At 23.3% G+C, this 16,780-nt stretch overlaps 4 protein-coding genes across 4 annotated transcripts; 3 read left to right on the plus strand and 1 right to left on the minus strand.

The window, feature by feature from the left end:
• Positions 1-55: 55 nt before the first annotated feature.
• Positions 56-8,808, plus strand: SRAE_X000102700 (Mediator of RNA polymerase II transcription subunit 12; the record flags this gene model as incomplete). Its single annotated transcript, XM_024646918.1, has 4 exons — positions 56-430; positions 474-4,645; positions 4,710-8,552; positions 8,694-8,808. 4 exons carry the CDS (start codon positions 56-58, stop codon positions 8,806-8,808), a joined length of 8,505 nt encoding a protein of 2,834 aa, XP_024498487.1.
• Positions 8,809-9,441: 633 nt separating this feature from the next.
• Positions 9,442-9,960, plus strand: SRAE_X000102800 (Golgin subfamily A member 7/ERF4 domain-containing protein; the record flags this gene model as incomplete). The annotated part of the gene is made up of 2 exons (XM_024647029.1): positions 9,442-9,837; positions 9,880-9,960. 2 exons carry the CDS (start codon positions 9,442-9,444, stop codon positions 9,958-9,960), a joined length of 477 nt encoding a protein of 158 aa, XP_024498488.1.
• Positions 9,961-10,662: 702 nt separating this feature from the next.
• On the plus strand, positions 10,663-11,874 carry SRAE_X000102900 (StAR-related lipid transfer protein 7,mitochondrial; the record flags this gene model as incomplete). The annotated part of the gene is made up of 4 exons (XM_024647140.1): positions 10,663-10,737; positions 10,793-10,974; positions 11,028-11,220; positions 11,278-11,874. 4 exons carry the CDS (start codon positions 10,663-10,665, stop codon positions 11,872-11,874), a joined length of 1,047 nt encoding a protein of 348 aa, XP_024498489.1.
• Positions 11,875-15,311: 3,437 nt separating this feature from the next.
• SRAE_X000103000 (Protein C3orf33) lies at positions 15,312-16,406 on the minus strand (the record flags this gene model as incomplete). Its single annotated transcript, XM_024647251.1, has 5 exons — positions 15,312-15,494; positions 15,546-15,871; positions 15,929-16,133; positions 16,201-16,260; positions 16,308-16,406. The coding sequence occupies 5 exons, from the start codon at positions 16,404-16,406 to the stop codon at positions 15,312-15,314; spliced, it is 873 nt and encodes a 290-aa protein (XP_024498490.1).
• Between the last annotated feature and the right edge of the window lie 374 nt (positions 16,407-16,780).

Genomic DNA, 16,780 nt, shown 5'->3' on the forward strand with positions numbered 1-16,780 from the left:
AAACACCCCTTTTAAAGTATAAATTTTCAAAAAAAGAAAAAATATAGTTAACAAAATGTTTAACTCAAATAGAAGTTATAAAGTTGCGAACTGGAATACAGAATCGTCAGAAAAAAGACCTATTCGTAAAGCATCTCGAGGAAGACATTTTGATATATTTCCTCAAGATTCAAAACAAGATGAAGATAACTTAAGTAGTTATGATCGTATTAGAAAAGGATATATTTATCCACAACATTCATATGAACATGAATCATTAATTTACAATCAAAAAACATCAAAAATTGATTCTAAATTAGAAGATACAATTAAAAAAGCAAACAATTTTTTTATTACTATTATGAAAAAAAGATCATATGATAATCCTAAATCTGGTAAAAGGTCTTTGGTAACAAAAGCATTTACAGTTAATGAATGGAATTTTTTAAGTGTATGTTATAATAAAATATTTATTTTTTTTATTTTTATTTTAGAAAATACCAAAATGTCCAAGTATTCCACAATTTTTTGAAGATCTTTCTAAAGGTAAAGCATTATATGGACTTATTAAAAGATTTCCACAATTTGAAAAAAATGAAGATTTTCTTAAATATCTTTTTGATCATCGTGTACCAATTGTTAAAGCTATTTGGTTTATCAAGATGGTTGCTATATTTAAAGCAACACATATACCAATAATATCAAAACCACCAAAAAAATCTCAAGCTTTACAAAGCGCCTTAGAATATGTACAAAGTTTGATAAGTGGTTTAATAATTTATACATTCAATAATTTTTATAATGATGATAAAAGTGAAGATGAAAAGTCAGATAGATGGAATTATTTTTCTCTTCTTATAAAACATATGTGTGAAGAAGGTGTCCTGGATCGTCAAGATTTTTTAACAGATATGATAGATCTTCTTAATAAATATCAAAATTTTCCACTTGATAAGCCGCAAAGATTTAAAATATTATTTTTGTTTGTTAGTCAATTTATACATTATGTTACGCAAAATATTATTATCTCTAGGAGAATGGCTTTTATTATTTGTAGAAGATTTAAACAATATCATTATGATTATATGAATATTACTGGAAAACCAATAACTGCTGGAGAAGCGTTTACTGAAATTATTAAATGTGAAAATCATCGTGGTATTGTAAATAGTATGACAGGAATGTTATATTCAATTATTACAGAATGCCCACAAGCATTACCACGTAAATACATGATTTATGTTAAAAAATTTACTGGTGTTAAAATTTATGATGAATTAGGTGGTTCACCATTAGATGAATTATCATGTCCATTTGATATTATGTGTAAAGAAGCAAATTTACTTCCATCAAGAATGATTGAATTAATGAAACCTAAAATTAATGAAATTATTGAACGTAGTATTGATATGAAATATCAATGGCATGAAGTTATATCTGGTAAAACATATTGCTCAGAACTTGTTAATGTTATATTAAAATTATTAGAAACATTAGATAATGTTTTTTTGATTAATGATGATGAAATAGTTAAATTACATGATGATATTTTTAAATGTACTATGAAAATGGATGATAATATTGAAATTATATTAAGAAAAAGAATGTTAATTCATTGGTCTATAACATCACAACGTGATGGAACACATCGTGTTGCATTAGTTGTACGAATATTATCTGTACATTTAAAAGATGTTAAAGATAAATCATCTGTAATGATAAATATTTTAAATGATTATATTTATTCAGAAGCACCAAAACTTGGTTATTGTAATTATGGATATGAATTTAGAAATTTTATATTATTACTTAATGATCTTCAATCATTTGGATTAATTAATTATAGAAAATTATTAGATTATTGGATAAAAAAAGGAAGAATAGAAAAAGATAATTGTTTATGGGGAAAAACTGTTAAATATGTTTATGGTGAAAATTATGAAAGAGATTTTCATCCAATATGGAATAAAAATATTTTAATGTCATCAAGATATGCTTTACAATTTTATCGTAGAGATTCTGAAAAACATACATTATTAAATTTAGAAGGTGTAACACCAGAAGAAAGAATAATTCTTCAACTACCAATATTACCATCAATATATAATAGAGAAGATATATATTATCGTGATAGATTAATGTTTGGTATATCAATTCAAAAAAATGAACATATAAGTTATATAAAAGAAATAGCACGTGGAATAATAAAAGTATGGAGAAAACTTTATTATTTTAAAATAGAAACAAATAAAACAAATATACATTTTCATGAATATCATGATGTTAAAAGATATAATAATTGTGGTGATATTTTATGTCGTTTTCGTAGACAAACATATTATGATCAAACATTAATAACATATTGGGTTGCTGATAATTTTAAAGAATATATTAGTGCATTTATTGAAAATACTAATGATATTTTACCTGGTTTAGATGGTTTAGATTATATTTTAAGAATGTTTTGTATATCAATGAATATTGGTGGTATGATAAATTATATTTTAGAAATTTTACCTAAAATTTCTAAATTAGAAGATATTATGCTTAATAGATATTATAATTTTATTCCTGGTATTATAACAAAAGGTTATGCTTTTACAATAGTAGCATATCTTAGTGAACATTTAATGTATTTTTTAAATCATCCAAATGTTATTAATGTTATTAATGAATTATATCATACAATTGAAAATACTATATTATTAAAAGGTTATCCACGTACTGGATATGAAGCAAATATAAGTGTTTTTATTAGTCAATGCAAATATTATCTTCTTGTTCATGGAATAGCTAAACCAAATCAAATATTAGGATGTGTTGAAGATTTTGAAAAACTTTATCCTAAAAAATTTATTGATATAAAAATAGAACAATCACGTGTACAAGTTAAAAAATATTTTTTTAGTAAATATCTTAATTCAGCACCAACATTATTACCATTTAATGAAATAAGATCACTTATCAAAGGAGTTAATAATAATGGTATTAATTGTAGAATTTCATTTGTTTTATCAGCAATAAATTTAATTAAAACACTTGGAAGAAAAATAAACAAAATAAGTTCTGTAGCAAATTATTGTGCCAATGTATCTGCATTATTAAATCTTGAAAATGAATGGATATCAGCAATTGTTGAATTATGTTCAATATCTAATAATCCACAAAGTATGTATAGAGGTGTTCATAAAATTTTTAATGTATCACGTACCACAACACATTATGCATTGTCAACATTTGTCGCAATATTAGCAGCACGTTTTACTTTTCGTCCACATGAATTAATAGGACGATTAATGAAATCATCATTAGTTTATGCTTTTAGAGGTACATATAATCGATCAAGATATGGTTATCAAAAAATTATTCTTTCTGCATTAATATGTACAAAAATTGTCACTGGATATCATGATCCTTTTAAACTTCCTAGAGGATATAGTGGTTTAGCAGAAGTTAAAAGACCAGTTGTTAAAAAACTTAGTGATTTTAAAGCATGTAATGTTTTATTTCCAAGAGAACTTGATAGTGTTATATTTCCTTTAATAAGATTATTTGTTATGGTTAATAGACCTATAAAAAAACTTCGAAAAAATAGAGCACCAAAAAAAATTAGAGTAAATCATTTTTTACGTGCTTGTTTATTATTTATTTCTGAACAACCATGGTTTTATCAAAAAATGCATTTTGGTATACTTAATAGAGATGGTAATTGGCAACAATTTAAAAAAATTCTTTTAAAAAATTTTGGTATACCAGGAATATTATTAAATTATATATCAAGAAGAAAAGGTGATAGAAGAGCTAAACTTATGAATATTTCATGTGCAGAAAATTCATCAAAAAAAGCTTATATTGAAAGAAGTTTATCATCATTAAATATATGGAATTTTAAGACTGTTTTTTGGGATTTATGGGGTATTATGACAGATAGTACAAGAAAACCACAAATGAAAAATTATCCTCAACGTATTTATTATTGTGATCAATTAATAACAGAAATAGCTAAAGGAATTAGTGATCTTTTTGTTAAAAAAAGTAATTCATTTAAAAAACATATTGATTTTAAAACTGATACTCGTTTTCGTTTGGAAACAGTTAAAAATTTATATTTAATTGAAAATATTGTTATGATGTTCCCTAATGTTTGGATACCAAGAACAAGATCTGCATATTATAAAATGCAAGTAACAACATTACCTACAGCTGTATTAAAAGAATTTTCATTTATTATAACATCAAAATATACAAAAAATAATTATGCATTAAGAATGGAACAAATGTCACATCTTTTACATATATCACCATTTTTAAAATTTCTTCAAACTATATTAAATAAAGAACCACAAACAACATATGCCTTACTTCAAGGTTTATATGGTTATTTATCAAGTTTAATGAAAGATTTTGACTCAAGAAGATTATTACGTTCACATTTAATTTCTGATAAAGAAGGACTTATTTTAAGAGTTATTATTGTTTCTGGAATGATGGATCAATTATCAACTATGCAAACAATGGAACCATGGGCTATATTATTTTGGCAATTGCTTTATTTTGAAGTTTTTCACCCAGAAAGAGAAGGAAAATTTTATAATATATGTTATGATGCATTAACAAATGTTTTATTTAATTCAGCTTTTAAATTTCAATCACGTCATATTGAACAGTAAGTTTTTTTTTTTTTTTTACTTATTTATTATTATATAATTAATAATATTTAATTATTTTAGTGCTTATTATAGAGCAAGATATTGGACATATATGCAATTTTGTAAAAAACTTAAAAAAGAAGGTCAAGATAGACCTTTTACTGTTGATAAGCAACATTTATCACAACTTTTACCACTCCCAAAAAGGACATTTGATTATATTATATTTGATCATTATTACAAAATGATAGGAAAAGCAAAAAATACATATAATGTTAGTTGTTCAAGTAGCAATGCAATGAAATTAATTAATCGAACCGGCTATTACCCAGCCGAAAAGATAAAATTGACAACTTTTGAAACTGTTCAATCATTCTTTCATGAATTACTAGGAAGGAGGACAGTCAATTATTCATTTTATCAAGCAGTATTGGCAGACTATGTACCTAAAGTTAGTATTGATCTTTTAATACGTCTCTCATTCCATGATCATTATCGATTATTTCCTAGAGCTCCTATTATTGGTGAAGGTAAAGAATTAACTAAAAATTTTATGTATCGTCATCCAGAAGTAGAATTAACAATAATACCTAAAGAAGAAAAAGAGAAAGGAAAAATTAAATTAATGCCCCCACGTTCATTAATGAATTCATCAATGACAACTAATCCAACTATAACATCTAATCCACAAATAGCAGCTATTTTATCACATACACCTGATAAACCATCATCATCACCAGGAAATATTATTAAAGATTCACATAATATACCTATAGATATTAAACAACAACCACTTTCAGATATGCCAAAAATATCAAAAGAAGTTATTAATGACATTAATCCACGTAATTTGCCACAAAATGGTCCTGGCCATGTTGGATCAGTACAATCTAAACCTCCAAATCTTATTGATCAAGGTTCACATTCTATAGATCAATCAAATCAAGCACCACAATTATCTAAACATAAAAATGAAACACTTAACAAAAATGAAATTATGCCTCAACAAATATCACAAAGTTCTATTCAACAATCATCTATGCATAATAGGCATATATTAACAAATAATCAGCAACCAATGATGCCACCAAATTTATCAAATGTTAAAAAATCTCAACAATCATATAATACATCACAACATTCAATGCAAAAATCATTTCCTTCGCAAGATGTTGGAATGGGAATACAATCATCTGATATTAGTAATGTAAATAATAATATGATTCAAAAGAAAATGCATTTTAATGATGAAAGAACATTTTCAAGGGATATGTCACAACAAGAACCTATGCAAACTGATTCACAACCACCAGTATTAATTGCATCTGGTAATCTTGGTAAAGGTAACAGAAGAAGACCACATCCAAATCCAACTTCTGGTATAAAAACACCAACTAAAAAAAGAAAAGATATGAAAGGTAATGATTTACTTTCACCACCTATACTTCATGAAAATCAACCAATAATGGTACAGTCAGGACAACAACAATCAATGGGTATAAGATCATTTGACAAAAATCAACAACCACAACAAGTACCAAATTTTGGTAATCAAGGAAATTTTGGTTCCCAAGGAAATATGGGATTACAACAAAATATATCACATAAAAGTAATATCTCTAATCAAAGTGGAATAACAGGACAAAGTAATATCCATAATCAAGGAAATTTACCAAATCTTGGAAATGTATCTAACCAAGGAAATATGTATAGTCAAGGAAATATACAATCACAAAATAATCTTCATGAACAAAGTAATCATCCTAATCAAACTTCACATCATCAATCACAAGGAATACATCATAATCAAAGTAGTCATTTGAATCAAAATGCTTCTCATCAACATCAAACAAATCAACTAAATCAAAATAATAATATTGGAATAAATCAACAACAACCTTCTAATATGTTTATATCTAATTCTGGTCCACCAAAAATTACACCACAAAATCAACCCCAATCTCGATTAGCGCAACAAAATGTTAATTCAATGAATATGTCAAGAAATCCTCAAAGTAGTTCAATGAATACTTCCAATAATCAATCAAATAATCCTATGAATATATTAAATCATCAACAACCAAATAATATGAATCATCCTGTTCACCAACAACAACCACAAAATTCAATTAATATTGTTGGAAGTCAAAAAAGCACTTCAATAAATATGGGAAACCATCAACAAGGAAATATGATGGGTATGTCCACTTCTCAACATGGAAATATTTCCAATAATCAAATTAATAATATGAATATGTCTGGTCAAACACAAAATTCTTCAATTAATAGAGGAAATCATCCTTCACAACAGCCACCACCATATAATGTATCTTTAAATCAACAAAGTACATCAATGAATATGCCTAGTAATCAACAGCAATCAAATTCTTTGACAATGCAAAATAATATGAATAATAATTCAATAAATATATCTTCAAATCAACAAAGAAACATGATAAATATGCCAGATAATAGGCATAGTAGTACAATAAATATGCCTGTCAATCCACAAAATCCAAATATAAACTTATCTTCAAATCAACAAAATATTGGAATGAATATACCACCAGGACAACAACAATCATCTGGCATTTCAAAAAGTAATATTTTACAACAAGTATTAAATAATCCAAATACTACACAAAACATACCACCAAATCAACAATACAATAAAAATATGGGAATGGTAAATAATCCTCAACAAGGAAATATTCAACAACAACCACAACAGAAACCAATGATGACTTCTAGTAATCAACAATCTAATATACCACAACATGTTCAACAAAATATGGGTAGTGGAATAAGACAAAATCCAATGGGTCAACAGCAAGCTCCAATTCAACAAAATATGAATCAAAAAATGTATGGCCAAAGTAATAATAGTGGAATAACAAAATCAGTGGGACAAAATATGATGACTTTGGGTATGAAACCACAAAATCTTCCAGGACCACAACCTCATCAACAACAAGCACAACAACAATCATCTAGTAGTAGTAATGTTCCAAGTGGCATGTTAAATAACATGAATACAAATATTCAAAATAACATGGGAACATCTATGGGTGGTGGAATACCAACAAATATGAGTGGAAATATGTCAAGTGGTATGGGTAACAATAATAACATACCAAATAATTTAAGTGGTCCAATGCATAATAATATGTCTAATCAACAACGTATGATACATCAAAATATGATGAATCAACAAACTCAACAACAGCAAATACCACAACAACGCCAAATTCAAGAAGGAGGAATACCCATGCAGCAACAACAACAAAGATCACAACAATTAGGAAATCCTCAACAACAGATAAGTGGAAGTCAAAGTCAAATAAATAATCAACGCGGACATATGCATAATCCACAACAACCTTCCATGAGTGGAATGCAACAACAAATGAGTGGACATCATCAACAAATTCCTTCTCATCAACAACAGATACCACCAATGCAGCAACAAATGCATAATCAGCAACAGCAATCTCATTCAACACAACAACCAATTGGAAATCCACAACAAATTATGGGAAATCCAAATCAACCAATGATGTCTTCATCGCAACAACAACAACAACAGCATTGGAATATTCAACAAGGATCTATGAATAAAGAAATGCAAGGAATGAATCCAAATAGAATCCCACCAATTAATCCAAATATAGTGATGGATAGAGGAAATATGAGAGCAGGATCAGAAGCACCATTAGAAACAAAAAAACTTCTTAAAGATATGCTTAAACAAAAAACTAATCCAGGTCCAGGAATGCATCTTTCAAATCAACAACATCCTCAAAGTATGATGGCTCCACAACAACAACAACAACAACAAATGAATATGACAATGAGTGGACAAGTACAACATAATCAAGGACCAATGATGAATACATTCGAAACAAATCAACGTCAAGAGATGCTGTAAGTTATCTTTTAGTTAATTTTTTTATACTTTCTACATATATAAAATTGTATTTTTTTTAAATTTATATATTAATTGCCCAAATTTTTATTTTTTTCAAAAAAAAAGTATATATATATGTATATATTTATTTATTTTAGATACAGAAATTCGCAACAACATCAAAATGTGAATATGGGTATGATAAATCAACAACAACCACAACAAGGTAGTCAAACGCAACAGCAGTACAATTCACAACAAATGTATCCTTAAGTAATTTTAAATGACCACAAAATTTAGAAATTCTAACAAAAAAAAAAATCTAACAAATAACCAAACAATTCTAAAGATGAAAAAGAAGTATAAAATATTTTATCTATTCATTTTATGAGCATTTAAATTCATTTAAAAAAACAAAAAAAAATTTTACAAAACAAATATATACTACATTTTCAATATATATATATATATATATATATATATATTAATTGCCTTTATCAATTATTTATTCAATCATATTAATTTTAATATGCAATGTAACATTTTATTATAATATATATTATAATAAGGCATTTTTAAATATTATCATTTTTTATATATATATACATACACTTTTATATTTATTATTAAAAAAATTTTTCACTTCCACTTATAGTAAAAAAAATTATAAAGAAAATATGAATCATATTGTAAATATTTTAGTAATGATAAAAAGAAATTATAGGTTATTAACCTTTAGTTTATATTTTTCTATTGATAATTAATATAGTATTTGGATATTATTAAAATTATACGTATTATATTTTTAAATATTTTAAATTTATTATTTTTATAATTATTTTATCTTTTATACAGAAAGGAGTTTTTAAAATAAAATTGTTTAAAGAAGGAGAAAGGAAAAAGAGGATGAGTGAGCTACAGGAGCTAATGATAACGGCAAAAGGAAAAAATCTTTCAGATTGCAAAAGATCTTTTATCCTTCGTGATTATAGTGATGGTATTCATGTTAAATTTAGTACAGAGATATCAGGATTAATTGCTGATAGATGTGAAAGAGAAGTATGGATTGATTTTATTACAACTATAAATGAAAAATTTGCTGAAGCATCATCTGTTGACGTTCAATCTGTTAGTGAAACAATACTTAATTGTCTTACTTGTTACCTATCAACTGTTTTCTTTCAATCAAAATATCAAAAAAAACTTAATTCAATTATGAGGTATATTGAAGATAAAAATAAAACTGTTTTTATACAAAGAAAACTTTTTGTCGTAAATCCAATGAAGAAAGGCTTACGTGTCGTATGTTTTTTTTTTCTTTTAATTTATTCTTTTTTTTTTTAGCTTGAAGTTATATGTCTCAATGAATTTGAAGCTCCTCCGCCACAAGTCCTCAATAATTCGATACCTTTAGTTCCAAGATAATAACGACTCTAAAGTATAGGAAAGTAGCAACAAATGCAAATCATCTTGATATAAACTACCTTCTCTCTTTTTTTAAACTATCGAAGAATAATTTGATCAATAATTTTTTTACAACTATGAATTCTTATTTTATAATCAACTAATGATAAATACTAATATACAGTTAACCATTAACTGTTTCTTTTATGCTGATTAGTTTGCCAGTTAATAGTAAATAGTAAATTAAGAAAAAAAAGCAATTAATCTCTGTTAACAATGTGATAATCTCTAATTTATCATTTTTGGTCTTTAAAGAATATAAAATTAGTTAGAAGAACTTTTTTCTTCTTTTTTTTATTATCTCGTGAACTGCCTAATATGCTTATGTATAATAATATAATAAGAAAAAAGTTATTAATTTCATCATTTTTTTTTCTTTTTATTTCTCCAATATTAATTGTTAATAATTTTGTTTTTTTTTTAGAAATCATTCCATAAAAAAAATAGTATAAAAAAAATAAAACATTTGATATATTTTTTCTTGCATTTTATTAATTATTTAAACATACTTTTTTTTAAAGTACATATATTATCTCTATCTTTCGTTGTAAGAGATTTTATAAAATGATATGTATTTCACCAATTAAATATTTAAAACATCCGTTTATATATATAAGTTCTTTTTTTTTAATATAAATAAATATATTGATATTGATAATAATTATGATAGGGAGATTTTTAAAAAAAATCTCTTTTAGTCGTTTAAGGGTACTTCCTTTTATCATTAAGGACGGAAAGGTTAGTTTTTTTTAGAATACCACATCTTTATAGAAATGTGATACATCTTTTTAAGAAACTTCATCATTTAATACCAATTAATAAAAAATATAATCATTATGATTACAATAATAATAACAAGAGAATAAAATATTTTCCTCGATCATATTTATATGCACTTGTTGGTGGATTTTCTGGAATATTTGTAAATGATGATGATAAAATGTTAACAGAAATGTTAAATGAAAATGTTAAATAGTATGTATATTATTATGATTTCTTTTCAAATTAATTTATTACTTTTTTTTTAGTATTCATTCAAATGATTTAGCAATAAAAAATTTAAATGAAGAACAAAAAAAAGATGGCTGGGAATTACTTCATTATCAACACGGGCTTAAAGTTCTTAGAAGAAAAAGAAATTTTGGTGGTAAAGAATTATGGGAATATAGATGTATAGGAAAATATGATGATATATCATTATGTGATTTTGTTGATGCTCAGGTTTGTTAAATAATATATTAATATATAATTAATTTAAATATAAAAAATATATTTTAGTTCGATTTGAATTATCGTTTATCATGGGATCCAAATGTCTCATGTTTAAAACAAATTTATAATGAGGAGTATGGTAAAAAAGCAATTGTTAAATGGATAGCTAAATTTCCGTGGCCAATGTCTTCAAGATTATACATATACAAACGTTTAATTATGGTTGATGAAGAAAACTTTAAAGTTATTCTTTTTTCTAAAGGTCTCAATCAAACGGAATATGAGGACAATGACAAAAATTTAGTAAGGGTGTCTAACTATATCTCTACAATGGTTGTTGAATGTATTCCTGGCAAAGGTTTTTTTGATAATGGCATAAATTATATTTTAACATATATCGATGATCCTGAAGCTGAAATACCAAATCATTTGTATGATTATATTGTTAAAAGAAGTGGTCCAACGTTTATGGATAACGTATTTAATGCTGCAAAAAAACTTCATGAAAATAGGGTAAAAAAAAAGTTGAATGGAGAAAATTACAAAAGTTTGTTTACTGAATTTTTAAATGAAAAGAAGGAAGCCGCAAAATTAGTAAAAGGTGAAAAAGATGATGATGAAATAGAAAGAGAGTGGATAATGGATAACTTAATAAAATTTTAAAAATATTCATATAAAGAATATTTTAGTTGTTTAATTTCTGTAACTAGATTGCAATTGTTTGTATTTATTTTTACATATTTCTATTGTATTATTGATATATAATAAAATTTATACATCAAGTCATTTATATATGAAGTCTATTAAATCAAGGATATTGTGTTTAAAAATGTAACTTTGAAATTAAATTTTTGTAAACCATTTATTATTAATTATGTAAATTTTTTTTATTTGTTCTTTTAGAAATAGATTGCAAAGTTATGTTATATAAGCATGTTAGTTTTTAATAATTTGCTGTGTTAAAAAAAATATTGTTTTCAAAAATACAAATTAATAAATATTAAATTTTTTTTTTTGAATTTATTGGAAATTATTTTTATTAATATTTAAAATAACATAGAAAAAATTTTCTTTTAAAAAATAACAGCATATAATAATTCTATTATAAAATAAATATATATTATTACACTAATTGAATAATTAGCAAAATGTTATAATTTCACTTTTTAATACTGTTGTTTATATTTTTAGCTATTTTCAAAACTAATGGAAAGATTATACTTTGCTTTTTGACACAGGTGTTTGACTCGATATTTCCAAGTTTAATTAAAAATTGGTAAAAAAGATTGCAATCATCAAGAATATCAAGATTATAAAGAAGAATATTTATCATAAAAATAATTAACAAATAATAAAACTCTTAACTTAATTTTAACCAAAGTAATATTATTTTTTTCAAGATATAACCTTCTTTAACAATTATATTACCTATTACTGAATAATAAATTCTTGTCAATGCAGCATTAAAAGTGATTCCTTTTATATTAATGTTTACTTTTTTTTTACACAAATAAACTGTGATTGCAAATTTGTTTGTTATAAGAAAGTAGTTAGTTATGATTTCTAAAGGATTTAACAGCGATGAAAATGAACCAATTTCCAGATTTCTAGTAATAAAATATTGAAAAAACATATTCAAGCTGTTTTCTACTATGTTTGTATTTAAAAAATAAATTTCTTTTTCCTCTCAAAGTAATTTTTTAAACAATATTAATAAAACAATATTTTTTCTAAAATAATAGAGCTTTTCTTATATTAAAATTAAAAAAACAAAATTCTGGAGAATAACAGATTTCTTTCATTTTTTTGATAAATTAAATAAATATTAAAAAAATTTGTATTTAAAAACATTGGCAAAATTTTATATCATACCTTTTTTGTTTCAAAATCATTTTTAATAGGCTGTTGTGTTTGATAACTTTAACAATGTGTACAAAAACTTACAATATTTCAAAATCTTGCTTTATCAAAAAAAATGAAATATCATTTTTTAACATATCATCGTCTAATGCTAGACAAAACATAAAAAAATGACATTAATAGAATAACATGCTGAACAATTATTTGGTTCAAGTAATTGACAAAATTGAGTTGCTGAAAATGTATAAAAGTGTATTTCCAGTTTTTTTTAGACAAAGCGGTTATACAATCAGTATCTTTGATAGTCTTCAAAAATTCTATACAACATCTTAATTTATTATTCTTTTCTTCATTAACAAATTTAAAAAAAAACTACAAAATATTTTACTCAAAGAAGCTGGATCATGAAACAATTTATCAAAAAGTGCATTTATTGTAAATCAATTGACTTTCAGAAAGATTAATATTACTTAAAAAATATCTTTATTTATAAAAAAAATAATAGGAATAATTAAATAAATAAATTTACATTAATGACAAAATAATTGTTTTTTTTTAATTATGTAAAATCAGATTATAATAAACAAAATCTTATAAATTAAAAATTTTAATATATTGTATTTGTTAATATATATATGAAAAGTTTAAATTGTAAAAAAAAAATTAAGATGCTCATAATGTCAATATGATAAAAAAAATGTTTTAAAATAAAAAATAGTTTCTCAGACTCACAAAAATATGTTATATCTATTAACAATTGTTATTATTACATAAAACATTTATTAATTAATAAATAAAATATAAAAAAATTTAACTAAAAACATTTTTACAACATAAATATTTTTTCAATATTTATAAAGAATATTAGATAATTTATTTGAATGCTTTAAAATATTTTAAATCTTTTAAAATATAATGATAAAAAATAATATTAAAATCAAATAGCACAAAGAAATATATTTATAATTATAATTATAGACTTTATTTTTTTTAATAATGTTATAAAATTACACTAATTATAATGTATTATTAATATCTATGTATATATAGGTACCATACATTTTTACGTATAAATAATCCTATTTGAAATAATATTATATAACTAAGTGTTTAGTTTTTTGTTTTTTTAATTATTTACTTGATAAAATAATTGTTTAAAAAAATTTACATGAAAAGAGTTTAACTGTTTACACAATTCTACCGGCACATGCAATTTAAATATTTATTTTTGTAAAATTTTATTTTTATGAAATTTATCAGTGTGTTAAGTTTGAAGCTTCTAGATTAATACATAAATTTATAGTATAATCTTTCTATATAACTTCTATAAGTTTTAAATTTTAAGATTTCATCACCAAATGTGAACTTATATATTTATATTATTGGATCGAAATTATTGGATGAACAACAAATAGTATAAATATTTGTTGTTTTTAATGTTCTAAATAATATATTATGAAATTTATTTAAATAAGCAATTATATTTTTTTATTTTGAAAAGAATAATATTTTAATGGTCAAATCTAGTTGGTTTTAAATTTATACATTTAGAATTTGTAACAAATTTTCTTAAATAATTATTGAAATTTATATTTGATTTAATGACAAATTCATCAATAAAAGTGAATTATATTATAAAACAACATTTAAAAAAAGTAATACAATTGAACTTAAATTGTTTTTATTTCACAAAAATAAACATAAATCATGAAAAATGAAATATTTTTTTAATTGTCCAAAAAAAAATAAGTTTTTCACATTTATTGTATTAAATATTTTTAAAAGTAGCAAATTACTCTTAATATATTAATAACTTTTCTATTTTAATTTGACTAAAATCAATTAATAAAAAAAATTAAAAGTTTATTTTTAATTAATTTATTTATTTATTAGCAACTTTTATAATATTAAATGTCTTTTTTTCTTTTTTTTTCAGTAATATTAAAAAAAAATTGTGTATATTATCAGTGTAAAAAACATTTAATACTTAAACAATATCTTTAATAATACATTATTTTAATTTTTTATATAATTATATGTTGTTTAATTAATTAAAATATCTTAATATTTTATTGTCATAAGATGCTAATATTATAAAAATGATTTTAATAAGCCTAATTTATTTTTAGTAGAATAATAGTAATAAAACAAATTAATTAGATATATAAAAAAAACCATATGTTATTTGATTTTCTTTCTTTCCACTTTAATTTTGAAAAAAATATACTAATTAATGTTTATTATTTTCCACTTATTTTTTTTGTTGAATTGTTATAACGACTTGCAATTTTTTTTATAATATTTGCTAATTTAATATACCTATCTTTTGTATAGGTTGCTGTAGCTAAAATAGTATGGTATGTTGTTGATAATGTAAATAAGATAACATAACTAGCATCTTTTAATATTGTTCCAGTCAAACTCTAGAAAAAAGTAGTCAAATTATAAATTAAAAAATATCATTGAAAACATACACCTAATTTAGTTAATGGTGAATTTTTTATAGATTTTACTGTATTTTCTGAAATTGTTTGAACATTTTCAACCCATGATTGTTTCTCCCATACACCAATACCTCTCCTATCAGCAATACTCTCAGATATTAAAAGATTTTTAATTAACTTAGCATATGCTTTGTTGTTTTCAAGTGTTTTAACATGATCTTCATTTGTTGGTTTTAATATTTTTGCAAATCCTTTTCTAACTAGATATTGGGACAAGTTGACATTTGTAAATGGTGTTGTTTTTACAATAATCTCTCCATCAACACAATTTTTATCATTTAATGTTGGTTTGATAACTTTAAAATTAATTTGTTTATTAATAATTTTCATTTTCTTTGTTATTGTATCTATACCTTCATTACTTAACTCAATACCAGCAAGATTAACATTAATTGGTTTGATACCTTTTGAAGTATTGATTAATGAAACTTTAATTAATGGTAAATGTTCAATACTAAATTTTCCTGTTAAAGAAACATCTTTAACAATACCTTTCATCAAAATTTCTTTATCATAAAACATCTTTGGTATTTGACTGACATGTTTAAAACGACGGAACTAAAAAAAAATTAAAAAAAAAATTATATTTTGCTTGAATGATTAAAAAGATAATTTATTCACTTACAGATGGAGATGTTTTAAGATAGATACCAAGACTAACTAGACCTGTAACAATTATTCCACCCTATGATAGATAATTATTAGAACACATTGATAAAAAAATTGACTTACTCTGACAATAATAGATGGATACTCATCAATTAATGACTTGTTAATGGTATTTGGTAATTGTGGTATTCCTAATACATATTCCTCACTATTTTGACCCATATCTATTTCTAAAATATAAAAAAAAATCTTATTTTATTTATATATTTTAATTACAAATGTAACAAAAAAAAATTAATTTTAATAGTACTCGTCCATATAAGTTTATTAACAAAAAAAAATTTTAAAAAAAAATTAATATTATTAGGAAATGTATAAAATTCTACTTTTTTTTAACAATAATGTTATTTGTAACGCAACACCCTTCCAAGAAACATCAATAAACATAATTTTTTAAAAAGAAAATTAAAATTATTGTAAAGTAATTGATTTAAAAAAAAAAGATAATTAAAACAAGATATTAAATTTATTCTTTCTATTTGATTGTACATTTTTATTTATAAAAGTTTTTATCCGATAAAAAAAAAGTATGTAAT

This window comes from Strongyloides ratti, scaffold srae_chrx_scaffold0000002 (assembly GCF_001040885.1).
Source record: "Strongyloides ratti genome assembly S_ratti_ED321, scaffold srae_chrx_scaffold0000002".
NCBI lineage: Eukaryota > Metazoa > Nematoda > Chromadorea > Rhabditida > Strongyloididae > Strongyloides > Strongyloides ratti.